We start from the raw sequence: 14,906 nt of genomic DNA on the forward strand, positions 1-14,906 counted from the left end.
CACCCTACCTAAGCCCACACCACACCCTGTCACGATAACCCAGTAATCCCACCTAACCTTTCTGGGACTAAGGGCAATTTAGCATGGTCAATCCATCTAACCTGCACATTGTTGGACTGTGGGAGGAAAACGGAGCACCCGGAGGAAACCCACATAGACACGGGGGGGAACGTGCAGACTCCACACAGACAGTGACTCAAACGGGAATCGAACCTGGGACCATGGTGTTGTTCACAACAGTGCTAACCACTATGCTGCCGTGCCGCCAATGTCTGTAGCAGAATCCAATTAAATTGAGCTGTCAATGTTCTGGTCAAAGTGCTGGTTTCCTCGTCACATACATATGAACTCAGATACTTCCACAGGTCTGTATTGTTAAAGAAACTTCCCACTTTATAGGGTGGCCCCACGCAGGCCCAAACGGGCAATGAATAGTTCGGTAATTCTAATCTCCAATTCCTTCACTGTCTCAAGGCAATTAGGAATTTAAAAAAAAACTTCTCATGTTTTCAAATGTATCCATGACTTCATTTCTTCCTATCTCTGATTTTGTCCAGCCTTGCAGTCCCTAGAGCTCTCTACACCTGCCTCTTCAGCATTCCTGGTGTAATTGCCTTAAACCCCAAGCTTTGGAACAACTTTCCTAAATCTCTCCAACTCTCTTTACTCATTTAAGGTCTCTCAAATCTACCCCCCCTGACCAGCTTTTGGTCTCTGGCCTAGTGCCTCCTGACTTGTCTTTGTGTAAAATTTTGTTTGGTAATGCTTGTAAAATGCTTTGGAACATGTTATTACATTGCAATTGCTTTATAAATGTTAGTTGTTCATATAAGATCACTGTTTGGATGTTTTAAAATAAAATGAGAACGGAGCTTTCATGAATTTAGTGATGGGTGGCATGGATTCAGAAGGCTGGACACTGTCCACTTCCTGGAACACGAGCAGTGTTGAAGCAACTTGCTGCACAACAAATTGAGAGGAATGATTGCCTGTTTAATAATAATAATCACTTATTGTCACACGTAGGCTTCAGTGAATTTACTGTGAAAAGCCCCATGATCTGTCTGGATCTGTCTAGTTTGTCTGGAGATCAAGTTCTGGCACCTGGATGATGCCACTCTGCTCTCAGGTTAGGGCACACTGCTTAGCCATTGATGTTGTCTGAATTTTGAAAGGACCTCGACTGCCATGGCTGCAGTCTATTTGCTGATGGGGCCATCAAATAATAATCCAACATCTCATGCAGATGTGAAACAAAAACTTCCTGGGCAGATATTTATATATTGATAATGCCATCATCTTTTCTGTTTCTTATTTTAAAATTAAACATAATGCCTGGAATATTTTATTTTCTTCCAGTTCTTTGCATCAATGATTTCAACATTTACTTTGAACTTTTTCCTGAGTGTCTACCGTGGCAAACCAGGTGATCTGTCAAGCCCAGGTCTGATTAATTTTGGGCAATTTCAAAGTGAGGTAAGGAAAGGTGAAATGATGACTGATTTTATTGTTTTGTAATCAAAGTCCCATTGTCTCATTAGCAATTTGTTGCGTCAGGGCAAAAGTGTGATGTGAAATTCCTTACTGACTTTCTACTATCCTTCATGCTTTTTAAACATGTTTATTATTTTCAAAAGATCTGTGCACTTGGACTCACAATTTCTTCTCTGCAGTTCCTAGATTTTTACTATTCAAAAAATAAAACTGATTTATCTTCCTTGGGTCAAAATAGGATGATCCTGCACTTTTTCACATTAAACTCCATCTTCCCACTTAATTAGTCTTTGATCCCTTACAACTCCCTGCCCCTATCTTCCTTCCCAGTTTAGTGTTGTCCACAAATTTTGATATATGTCTGTATTCTTTCATCCAAGTAATAAGAAATCTGGGGCTGGATTCTCTGCCGGCGGGATTCTCCATTACGCCAGCAGCGCACTTACGCCTCCAGGTTTCCTGGTGGCATGGGATGGCCACGATAGGGATCCAATTGGCAGGTAGTGGGAATGAAGAATCCTGCTGCCAGCGAGTCTGTGCCACCCAGGAAAATGCGGCGGGTGGACTGGAGAATCCAGCCCCTGGTGTTTCTTAATTGAGCAGGTCTTTATCCTGTCAGTTTCTATGCTGCAATTGTTCTTGTGTCTCTATTTTATCAATACTGCGATGGATATTGTTTCTCCATAGTGCCTTAATATTTGATTTACCTCAACTCTCCTTATCATAGTGCCCTTCGGAATAATTTATGCTCCTTTCTTTCTTGACCATCTTTAGTATTGCTGAATATTGTAGGATAGATCTTGAGTATTGTGTTTGCTAACCCAGAAAGCGATAAATGAGTTTGGATCTGTGACAATATTACTCATTTGTTTTTTGTTGCTTTCAACTTACTCTCCTATTTCCTTTACAGGCTGTCCAGTATAATTTGTATGAAATTCCTATATTTATATGTGTAGGTGCAATTGGTACGTATAATCTTGTTTACCAATGCATTAGTGGAGGCAAGCTAACATACACAAAGTGCTATTTTTCATGACATTTTGCAGCAAATTTACAAAATTGCCAAAAATCTGAGATTAACTGGTGTTCGTGTTCATTGAAGCAAACTGACAAGTTTAATAATTCATACATAAAACCTTGATTATTATTTTTCTAAAAATAAATCCATTAAGATGCAGTTAAATTGTTGTATGTTTAATATTATAATCCCAGGATATACAAGTTGACTATTGTGATAAACTAGCAGTTAATACTGCAAACGCATTCTGATTGAACCATGCATCAATGAGGGGGCGGCACAGTGGTTAACACTGCTGCCTCATAGTTCCAGGGACCGAGGCTTAATTCCGGCCTTGGGCGACTGTGTGGAGTTTGCACTTTCTCTCCGTGTCTGAATGGCTTTCCTCTGGGTGCTTCGGGTTCCTCCCACAGCCCAAAGATGTACTGGGTTAGGTGGATTGGCCATGCTAAATTGTCCCTTAGTGTCCAAAAGATTAGGTGAGGTTGACTGGGTTACGGGGTGGAGGCGTGGGTTTAAGTAGAGTGCTATTTCCAAGGGCCAGTGCAGACTCGATGGGCCGAATGGTCTCCTTCTGCACTGTAAATTCTGTTTGCGAGAGCCTGAGTAATATGGTTCATCTGTCATGTCAAAAGAATCCAAAACTAAATACCCTCCACAAGCTTTGTCCCATGTGATTATGGAGACGTGAAGGTGCTTTCACACGATGAGTTTTGTGAACTACTTGAGCTTCACTTTTTGTGGTTTGTGATGTTAACTAAGTGACCTCAATGAGGTTATTGTGATGTTATCAGTTTCAGTAGGTTCTCTTTCTTTAAATGTGTTTCATGTAGCAACAATTTTTTAGATTTCTGCTTGTGAAACTAAATTATTGTTTTCAGTTTATATTCATATTTGCAATTTTTCTTTCCACCTGCCCTTCAGAACCTCTCCGTCTGCAGTATTCTGCTTTTAATGATATCTGGATATAGTTTTCTCTCTGACTATGAAAATCTGGCAAGGTGGTATGAGTTTCTGCCCATCACAGGATATTATAACTGAATCCCATCCAAGAAACCGTTAAGGAGCCCATCTGGTTTGAGTAGTAGGCAATTTTGCTATTCGGATTTACCAATATTATGCTTAAAAAGTAACCATAATACCAGCTGCATTAATTGCTTGTTTAGCACCCCATCCACAAACATTCAATTCCTCCACCACTGACACAGTGGCAGCAGTGTATATCATCTGTAAGATGCACTGCAGGAACTCACCAAGCCTCCTTAGACAGCACCTTTCAAACGAAGACCGCTACCATCTAGGAGGACAAGGGCAGTGACCAGTTGGAAAGTCCCCTCCAAGCCATTCACCATCCTGACTTGGAAATCTATCGCCATTCCACCACTATTGGCAGGATCAAAATCCTGGAACTCCCTTCCTCCTGAACAGCATTGTGAGTGTACCTACACTACATGGGCTACAGCGCTTCAAGAAGGTGGCTTATCACCACCGTCTGTAGGGAAATTAAGGATGGGCGATAACTGCAGAGCCAGGGAGGCCCACATCCCATGAATTCATTTTTTAAAACTAGCTAATTAATTGTTTGCACAAAAATCAAGTGATGTCACCCTGGAGTTAATGATTCAGTGTTTTGCACTTAAGTTCTGTTTCGATCGTAACTGATTTGATGACGCATCCCATTCATCCTTTGGTCTTAGAACAAGTGTCCCAGAGGAGGGTGGGTGTCCTCCTCCCACTAAGTGCATTCTTAAGCTAGATAGCGATTTGGATGCAGACCGTATGAAAGCCTAGTGGCGATTTTGCCAGGGTGGTGGGTAGTCTTGATCCTCGAGCCTGGCCTATACACTGGGATATCATGAAGTGGTTGGTTTTGCATCTTTTGAGTTACAAACGTAACAGCAAGCCAAGATGTAGCAGTTGTCCTTTTGAGTCTGCTTGAGAGTTAAAAATTCTTAGCAGAAAAACTGAAAAGCTCCTGTGATACAGTGTAGGTTTTCAACAAATGATGGTAACAACACTCTCATGATGACAGTTAGGGTAATAGACGTTCAATTCAGTCTAAATAGCAAATCTTGTTGCTGTTTCTGGTGTTCCATGTAGGTATAATAATAATATTAGTGTCACAACGTAGGCTTACATTAACACTGCAATGAAGTTAGTGTGAAAATTCCCTAGTCACCACACTCCGGCCCATGTTCGGGTACATTGAGGGAGAATTCAGACTGTCCAATTCACCTAACCTGCACATCTTTGGACTGTGGGAGGAAACCGGAGGACCTGGAGGAAACCCACGCAGACACGGGGAGAATGTGCAGACTCCGCACAGACTGTGACCCAAGCCAGGAATCGAACCTGGGTCCCTGGTGCTGTGAAGCAACAGTGCTAACCACTGTGCTACCGTCCTGCCCATAAGGATCATCCTCGAGGTGTATTTTTTATACTCTTGTCTCTGCTTTTTGGCTTTTCCCTAGGATCTGAATCTAGTTCTGCCCAAGCTTTACAGTAACCTTGTTAGTTTGTGGTGCTACATTCATATGAATGCCCAGGAAAAGTAATTTGCCAACATTTAGAGTGAATCCTTTCCTACATTTCCGTTTAGGACCTTTTGATTCAGTCATCTACTAGATCTGCTGTCCAGCTTACAAGCATTCTTGAAATACATTTTTCAGTTAATTGGGAAGGTAGCAACCTCTGGCACTTTCATCAAACAATATTTTGGAAAGCATTTTCAGATTATTTATTCATGTATATTTTGCACAGAAACATGAAATATTAAAGGAAGGTTGTTGCCATCCAGCCCACTACTTTTATGCTTCATTTGACATCTATGAAGTGTGCATGATACCTATTCTTGAAAAAATGAAGATCGGTAATCTGTCTCAGTCTGTTGCTGTGGTGACATGTATTTAGCAGACTTATTTGATCATTTTTCATAGCCTATTAACATGTTAAATTTTCTTTGTACTGCAGGTGGCATATTGGGTGCGTTGTTTAATCGATTGAATTACTGCCTTACAATGTTTAGAATCAGGTAAATTGTACAAAAGTAATACATTTGTTTTTTTAACTGGAGAATTGTTGATGTGGGAAACACTGAAGACTTGGAATAATCCACCTAGCTTTTTCGTTTTTTTTGGTAATGTTTTGGTGAGGTATTTCATTTAGACTTAAAATAAATAAATTGAATGTTTTTTGAAGCTGATGAGGTAGTGATTCAGGATATTTGCTGTGCCACTGATATCCAAGTAACTCAGTATGTTCCTGAATATGGAAATGTACTGTACTCTGAATAGAAAGGTTGCAACTTGTATGATGTAAGAGTATGAAAGCTATGAAAATTCTGTTGCCAATCACTTTTGGCAACCTTTTCTTCCTGAATTTCTCTTTCATTCGTGGTCTAACTTTGTAGGTTTGTAAATCATTTAATTAGGACGCCAGTCAATTGCTTTCTTTCAGAATCTTATTGGGTGGTGCTGGACATTATTATTATTTTTGATTATTTTGAAGAGCCAACAGTTAGTTTCCCTCTAGCTATTTTGCATTTTTGACCCAAAGTCATCCGATTATGTTCCCTGGATACCAGATTGAGTTAGAATACACTTTTTAAGAAATAAATTTAGAGTATCCAATTCTTTTTTTTCCAGTTAAGGGGCAATTTAATTTAGCGTGGCCAATTCATCTACATTGCACCTCTTTTTGGGTCACACAGACACGGGGAGAATGTGCAAACTCCACATGGACAGTGACCCGGGGCCGGGATCGAATACGGGTCCTCGGCGCCGTGAGACAGCAGTGCTAACCGCTGCACCACCGTGCTGCCCCCCGAGTTGGAATACACTTGAAGCTTCCAGAACAGTGGATTAAAGTGACTGGGAAGTTATGTTAATAAAGGTCAACAAGACCAGAAGTGAAAATGGGAAGAAGAACTGGGCAGGGAATTAGAGGTGGGATTGTGGAAAGATGCTCTGAGTAGTCAATTGGTCCTCATAGTGTGCCAGGCTTAGCCTGATACAATTTAAGGTGGTCCACAGAGCGCATATGACTGTGGCCCAAATGAGCAGGTTGTTTGAAGGGGTGGAGGATAGGTGTGGGCGATGTGCGGGAGGGCCCGCAAATCATGTCCACATGTTTTGGGCATGTCCAAGGCTCGGGATTTTGGCAGGGATTTGCCGATGTCATGTCAAAGGTATTGAAGGTACAGGTGGTTCTGAGTCCAGAGGGGGCGATTTTTGGTGTGTCGGAAGAACCGAGAGTCCAGGGGTGACAGAGGCTGATGTTGTGACCTTTGCCTCCCTGGTAGCACGGAGACTGATCTTATTGGCGTGGAGCGACGCAGAGCCCCAAAAATCGGGGTATGGGTTAGCGACATGGCTGGGTTTTTCAGGCTCGAGAAGATCAAGTTCGCCATGAGAGGATTGATGCTAGGGTTCGCCCGGAGGCAGCATCCGTTTATTGACTTTGGGGAAAATTAAGCTATCAGCAAAATAGTTAGTGGGAAAGGAGGATTGAGGAATTGTGTACACAAGCCATGTTGGCTGGGTTTGGTTGTTGGTTGGGTGGGTGTTATTTGCTTTGTTGTTTTTCCTCTTGAAAATTGTTAAAATTATATATGCCTTAATAAAATATTTTTATAAAAAAAGGTCAACAAGACCAAGCATGAAGATATCTTCTGTAAATGATAATCATTTCATATATAGACTGGTGATGTAGTACTGTCAAATTTTGAACATTCTGCCTTCTAAGGATAAGAGTTGCATTAATTCTATTCCTATCTAGTAGAATGGTTTACCACAAGTTAATTTTTAATGCTTCCATCAAGCTTGCATTAATGGCTTGACTTCATTATACAGAATTTATTTTCTCTCTTTCTCCCTCTTGCGCATCTCTACCATCTCCCCTTCATCTTGCATTATCATAGAATATACAGTGCAGAAGGAGGCCATTCGGCCCATCGAGTCTGCACCGGCTCTTGGAAAGAGCATCCTACCCAAGGTCAACACCTCCACCCTATTCCCATAACCCAGTAACCCCACCCAACACTAAGGGCTATCTTGGGCACTAAGGACAATTTAACATGGCCAATCCACCTAACCTGCAACTCTTTGGACTGTGGGAGGAAACCGGAGCACCCGGAGGAAACCCACGCAGACACGGGGAGGATGTGCAGACTCCGCACAGACAGTGACCCAAGCCGGAATCGAACCTGGGACCCTGGAGCTGTGAAGCAATTGTGCTATCCACAATGCTACCGTGCTGCCCCAGCACGTGTCTCCTTCTTAGCATTAGCATGTGTCTCCTTCTTTATTCCATAATAATCTGGCTGGCATAATAAACCGGGAAATGATTGTGAGCCATCTATTCACTAACTTACTGAATTGAAGACCAATGTAAAATTTAGTTCAAGAACCCAAAATACCTGAAGAGCGAGTTATGGTCATTTGTAGATTTAGAGCAGTTTATTAAGAGGCACCATTTGGATACAATACACAAGTTAAATAGGCAGAGAAGACACACAGCCCTTGATAAGTAGCGAGTGCTGGTCCTGGTTGGGAAAGGTGGATAGCATGCACAAACAGCTTTTTCTTCTTCCTTTTCCCTCTTTTCTTGCCTTTTCGTCTTGGTGCCTCATGCTTTCACAACTTCAAATTACTTGCATGTTAAACTGTAGTCATCCTTGAAAACTCTCCTCCACTGTCTACCTTCCCTGCGATCTCCGATTGTATCCCTTTTCCCAGGGGTGGACCTGGAACGATTATTTACAGGGGGTTATTGCCCTATACAGATTTGCTTCATTACAAGATGCCCAATAAATAGTTGAAATCCTGTCTAAACTATGGGATGTAAATCCATCCCCAGATATACAGGCCATTAGATTCTTGACCCTTCATGCACACCTTTTGTCTCTGATCTGTCCGACCGTTACATCATCCTTTCCTTATCTCATGCTGCTCGCCCTGATAAATTCCATCCCCCCGAGAAACATTCCATCTCCAGTTGTCAGACTAACTCTCAGAAGCTTCCAGCGTCCCTGATGACCATGTGTGCAGAAGGTGTGTCCAAATGCAGCATCTAGCTAACTGGATTTCGGAGCTGGAGCTGCAGGGTGGACAAAATGTAGAGCAGTTGTGATGCTGAGGAAGTTGTGGATAGCACGTTTAGTGAGGTGGTCACACCGCAGGTGAAGATTGCATAGGTAGAAAGGGAATGGGTAACCATCAGGAACAGTAAAATACTCTAAATGGTAGTGCAGGAGACCCCTGTGATCATCCCCTCTCAAACAGATATACCGCTTTGGATACTGTTGGGTGGGGAGGGGGAATGGCCTTTTAGGGGAACGCAGCAGCAGCCAAGTTCACGGCACCGTGGGTGGCTCTGCTGCTCAGAGGGGCGGAAAGAAAACATGTGGCAGGACTATAGAGATAGGGGATTCAATAGTTAAGGGCACAGACAGATGCTTCTGTGACTGCAAACGCAAATCAAGGATGGTATGTTGCCCACCTGGGTCCGGGATGTCATGAAGCGGCTGCAGGAAATTCTGGGGAGGGAGAGGGAAGGTGATCAACCAGCAGTCATGGTACGCATTGGTAGCAATGATATAGATAAACTAAGGGATCAGGACCTGCAATCTGAGTACAGGAATTAGGAAATAAATTAAAGTACAGGATTTCAATAAAGTAATCTCGGGATCACTCCCAGTTCGATGCGCTAGCGACAGCAGGAATAAGAGGATAAACCAATTGAACACGTGGCTAGAGAGATGGTGTCGCTGGAAGAGATTCAGATTCTTGAGGCGCTGGGACCGGTTCTGGGGAAGGTGGGACCTGAACAAATCGGACGGGTTACACACACAGAGCTGGGACCCATGTCCTTGCGGGGGCTTTTGCCAGTTCTGTTGGGGAGTATTTAAACTAGTGTGGCAGGGGGATGGGATTCCAGGAGTAGGATCAGATAGGTCAGATTCCGATCAGGAAAATGGAAATCAGGAAAACATTAGCTAGTGATGGAGCAGATGTTGTGATAGACTTGGAATTACAAACGAAGCAACGTGGGCGGCAGAAGAGAAGTGGCAGCCTGGACCGCGAAGCCAGAGACAAAAGCGCTCGGGAGCGGAGCCAGCGGGGCCTAAGACCAGGAGAGAGAGAGAGAGAACCCCCCCCCCCTCCAACGGGACCGGCGGCGACCACGTGGTGAGCGGCGAGACAAAGAGGGACTCCCGTCTGCACCAGGAAACTTCTCTCCCGAACCCTCCTGACACAGTGAGAAGGAAGGGGGGAAAAAAGAGAAGGAGAAGGGGGAAAAATAAAAGTAATTAAACAAACAAATAAAGAAAGAAACAAGGAAAGAAAGAAAGGAAGGGAGGAAGGGAACCAACCACAAACCCCCCGCCCCCCCAACAAAAGAAAAAGAAAACCCGAAGCCCGAGACAGACTCAGCGAGAGCAGAGGAGCGGGGGGGAAGTGAGAGCAACCTTAGGGTAAGGAACAGCAGTGGGGAAAGAAAGAGAGACAGACAGATGGCTGCAGGAAAGACAAACACCAAGGTGAAAGGACAGCGAGACGCAAGCAGCAGCAGCGAGGGTAAGGCGCATGAACGGCGGACGCGCAGGCAGACGGCCCCAATAGACAAGACGGAGGAAAGGGAAAACTATGGCGGTCCAAGCAGCGGTGCGTGAGCAGGACACAGCAACCAGCATAAAGAAGGCGCTCTGGTCTGAGTTCCAAGCAATGGTGAAGGAGACTATGCACAAAATGCTGCAGACCATCGAAGGCCTGGAAAGGGAAGTGAAGTTGCATAAAAAAATGATTCTGGAGTTGGAGAGGGCTGCCTCGGACCAGAGTGACAGGGTGATAACCCTAGAAGCCGAGGTCAAAAGGTTAGTAACGGCCCAGGAGAGCCTAAGAGGGAAAATGGAAGACCAGGAAAATAGGTCCAGATGGCAGAACATTAAAATAGTGGGTCTGCCAGAGGGGATAGAGGGCAGAGACCCAACAGGCTACATCACCCAAATGACGGGCAAGCTAGTGGGAAAGGAGGTATTCTCAAACCCACCGGAAACAGACAGGTCGCTCCGAACCAAGCCCAAAGCCGGGGACCAGCCCAGAGTAATTATTGCGAAGCTGCACCGGTTCCAAGACCGGGAGAGAATCCTAAAGTGGGCCCGGCAAACTAAAGAGAGCATGTGGGAAGGGAAGACCATAAGGGTGTATCAGGACATTGGGGCGGACCTGGCCAAAAAGAGGGCTGAATTCAACAAGGCAAAATCAGCACTACACAAAATCAAGGTAAAATTTGGGATGTTATTCCCGACCAAACTCTGGGTAACATTTGAGGGGAAAGAGCTGTATTTTAACACCCCAGCGGCGGCTGACGAGTTTGTTAGAATGAACAATCTGGGGGAGACGCACACGCAACCACAATGAAAGACATGGGAACGGAAAAGGAAGGGAAAACCAGAACAAAGAGCAGAGGACAGATCGCAAACAAGGACAATGGACTCGTGAATTGTGCACATGAGTGTTATGCCTTGTCTCAGAGCTTGTCTCCTCTCTCAATGCAATGGGGGAGCGAGGGAAATGAGGGTGAGGAAAGCAAACAGGAGGGTGAGACAAGGGCCAGCAGGAGAAAGGTTAAACAGGGCCAGAACTGTGCGAATACTGGGAGGGCGGCCACCGTACTAGCGAGGAGGGCCAGCAGGTGAGGGCAGGAAGGAAGGAGGGCCACGGTGCCCCTCTCAGGGGAGAGGGAGCGCCTGGCACGAGGAGGGGAGGGGGGGGCAGAAGGGGGGAGAACACAGGGGGGGGGGGGGGGGGCGGAGACAAAGGTACAGGAGCTGGGGGGAGGGAAGAGGAGTCTGGAGGAGAACACAGAAGAAAAGAGAATGGTGCGATAGTGAAGCAGTACAGACATAGGCCTTGGCGGTCATGGAGCAGGGCTAGGAACCAAGAGGGTGCCGCAAACAGCCACTCGAGAGGGCATCAGGGCAGAGGGAGACCCCGGAGCGAGGGGCGCACCTGTATGGCGTACACACAGCTGATGGCCGCATTGGGTGCCCCCTGGGCAAAGGGAAACCCCTGAGTGCTGGGGCCCGACCCCATGGTGAGAGCGGTGACCTTGGCCATTTTGGACGTCCCCCCAGCAAAGGGCAACCCCGGAGTGCAGGGGCTCGTCCACCAGATAAGTATGGGTGATCCCACAGGACCGGGGGGGTCAGAAACCCCCCACAGGGATTGTTAACTGGAATGTAAGGGGACTCAACGCCCCAGTGAAAAGATCCAGAGTGTTCGCCCACCTAAGAAGCCTAAAAGCAGACATAATCTACCTACAAGAAACGCACCTGAGGGAGACGGACCGACTGCTGGTAAGGAAGGGCTGGGTGGGACAGATGTACCACTCATGCTACAGGACGAGGGCTAGGTGGGTAGCAATATTAATTAGCAAAAAGGACAAGGTTTACGGGAAGCAAGGCAGTTACAGACCCAGGGGGAAGGTACGTCATGGTCAGCGGTGTCCTGGAAGGGGCACCTGTCGTACTGGTAAATGTGTACGCTCCCAACTGGGACGACTCAGAATTCATAAAGAAGATCATGGCAGAAATCCCCGACCTTGACACACACCAACTGATTATGAGGGGGCGACTTTAACTGCGTGCTGGATCCACTGACCGACCGATCAAACCCCAAAATGGGGAAAGCGTCTTGCATGGCTAGGGAGCTCGGGGCCTTAATGGAACAGATGGGGGCAGTGGACCCATGGGGGTTCCTGCACCCGGGAGAAAAGGAGTTCTCGTTCTTTTTGCAGGTGCACAAGGTATACACCCGTATCGACTTCTTTGCAGTGGTGAAATCGGTGCTTCCAGGGATTACGGGAACGGACTACTCCACGATCGTTATCTCCGACCACGCGCCACACTATATGGATGTGAGGTTGGAGACAGGTTGGGCCCAGCGCCCCACATGGAAGCTGGACGACAAGGCTTTCTGCCAAAAAGCATCGCAGGCCACAGGCGATTACGTTAGTAACAACCAAAACGGGGAGGTCTCGCCCTCCACATTTTGGGAGGCACTGAAGGCTGTGATCAGAGGAGAGATCATAGCCTACAAGGCAAGTAGAGATAGGGAAGAGAGGGTGGTCAGGCAACAACTAGTGGACTCCATTCCGGAAGTTGATAGAAAGGACTCCAAGGCCCCGACCGTAGAGCTGTTGGCGGAGAGGAAAAAGCTGCAAATGGACTTTAACCTGCTATCCACTAGGAAAGCAGTGTACCAACTCCGCCAGACACGGGGGACCTTCTACGAACACGGAGACAAGGCTGCCACCTATTGGCTCACCAGCTGAGAAAGCAGGCAGCTACGAGGGAAATAGCACAGGTTAAGGATAACAAAGGCAGACTGGTAACAGCCAAAGGAGGTCAATCGGGCATTCAAGACCTTCTACCGGAGACTGTACATCTCCTAGCCCCCCGACGGGGATGCGGGAATGAAACCGTTCCTAGACAGACTGGAACTACTAGTGGTGGGGGAAGACAAACGGGGGGAGCTGGAAGTACCAATAGACCTGGGAGAAGTCATGGAGAGCATCAGCTCCATGCAGGTGGGGAAGGCACCGGGATCCAACGGATTCCCGGCAGACCTCTACAAATAATTTGCACCAGTCCTGGCCCCACACCTAAGGGACATGTTTGCGGACTCACTGGCAGAGGGGAACCCTGCCCCCCATGCTAGCGCAGGCCACAATTTCACTGATACCCAAAAAAGATAAAGACCTGACGGAATGTGGATCATACAGACCCATTTCACTGCTGAACGTGGATGCGAAAATACTCGCAAAGGTCCTGGCCAAAAGGCTGGAGGGCTGCGTACCAGAAGTGGTTGCAGAGGACCAAATGGGCTTTGTCAAGGGTAGGCAGCTCACAGCAAACATCAGGCGGCTGTTGAATGTGATAATGACCACCCCCACCCCCCCCCCCCCCCCCACCCCCGGGGGAGAGAACACCAGAGGTGATCATCTCCCTGGGCGCAAAGGCCTTTGACAGAGTCGAATGGAGCTACCTCCTCGAGGTACTGGAACGGTTTGGGCTGGGAGGTGGATTTACCGCCTAGGTGAGGCTCCTGTTCAACGCTTCCAAAGCGAGCGTCCGAACTAACACCACCAGCTCTGAATACTTCCAGCTACAGAGAGGAACAAGACAGGGCTGCCCCCTGTCCCCACTCTTGTTTGCGCTGGCGATTGAACCCCTGGCGATTGCCGTGCAGGACGCAAAAAGCTGGAAGGGAATCCGGAGAGGAGACAGAGAGTACAGAGTCTCACTCTATGTATATCACCTGCTCCTCTATGTCTCGAAGCCTCAGGGACTGAAGGCAATATTGCAAATACTGAAAGAGTTTGGAACCTTCTCGGGCTACAAACTTAACCTGGGCAAAAGCGAGACATTCCCAGTGAACACAAAAGGGGGAGGGACAGAGCTGAAGGGGCTCCCGTTCAAAACAGCCCAGAACAGATTCCGTTACCTGGGGATCCAAATAGCCAGAGACTGGACACAGATCCACAACACTTCCTGTTTAGATCCATTCCGATGTTCATTCTGAAGGCCTTTTTCCAAAACGTAGACAGACTAATCATGGCGTTTGTGTGTGAAGGGGGGGGGGGGGGGCCAGAACCCGAGAATTCCCAAGCCGACACTGCAAAGAGGGAAAGTCAGAGGGGGCCCGGCTCTACCGAACCTACAATACTACCTCTGGGCAGCAACGGCAGAAAAAGTGAGGGGATGGGTACAAGAACCCGTCACAGATTGGGTACAAATGGAGGAGGCACCCCGTAAAGGAACAACCCTCTGGGCCCTGGCCACAGCAGCACTCCCATCCTCCTCAACAAGGTACACAAACAAACCCAGTGGTAGCGGCCACGCTGAGAACGTGGACCCAGTTGAGTCAGCACTTCGGGATGACCAAAATGTCCCTAATGGCCCTCATCTGCGGCAATCACAAATTCCCCCCAGCCATGCTAGATACCACCTTCAAAAGATGGAGGTGGGACGGGGGCACACTGACGGCCGGGGACTTCTACATAGGGCACACACTGGTGACACTGGACGAACCGACGAGGAAGTGGAAACTAGCAAGAGGACAGGAATTGAGACACCTCCAAATAAAGCACTTCCTCCGCAAAGAGACAGTAGGGTACCCCGGGGCCCCAGAAAGCACTCTACTAGAGGACCTGATAGGCACAAGCAGCGAGAAGTGGGGGGCTACGTGGGAAAATATATCATCATGGACAGCTACTGGACAGAGCCCGAACACCACTGGACGGGACCAGACAAAAATGGGAGGACGAACTGGGGACAGAGGTAGGATGGGGACTCTGGAGCGAAGAACTGAGCAGGGTGAGCTCCACCTCC

General features: G+C 47.0%; 1 protein-coding gene across 1 annotated transcript in view; it reads left to right on the forward strand.

Annotated features, from left to right (window-relative positions):
- clcn7 (chloride channel 7) overlaps positions 1 to 14,906 on the forward strand; it is a 92,123-nt gene that overhangs the window by 35,620 nt on the left and 41,597 nt on the right. Inside the window, exons 12-14 of the mRNA XM_072481293.1 lie at positions 1,360 to 1,476; positions 2,405 to 2,459; positions 5,483 to 5,543. Of these exons, the coding sequence (XP_072337394.1) occupies positions 1,360 to 1,476; positions 2,405 to 2,459; positions 5,483 to 5,543 (233 nt within the window). The remainder of the gene's footprint in view (positions 1 to 1,359; positions 1,477 to 2,404; positions 2,460 to 5,482; positions 5,544 to 14,906) is intronic.

This window comes from Scyliorhinus torazame, chromosome 17, assembly GCF_047496885.1.
Source record: "Scyliorhinus torazame isolate Kashiwa2021f chromosome 17, sScyTor2.1, whole genome shotgun sequence".
Taxonomy (NCBI): Eukaryota; Metazoa; Chordata; class Chondrichthyes; order Carcharhiniformes; family Scyliorhinidae; genus Scyliorhinus; species Scyliorhinus torazame.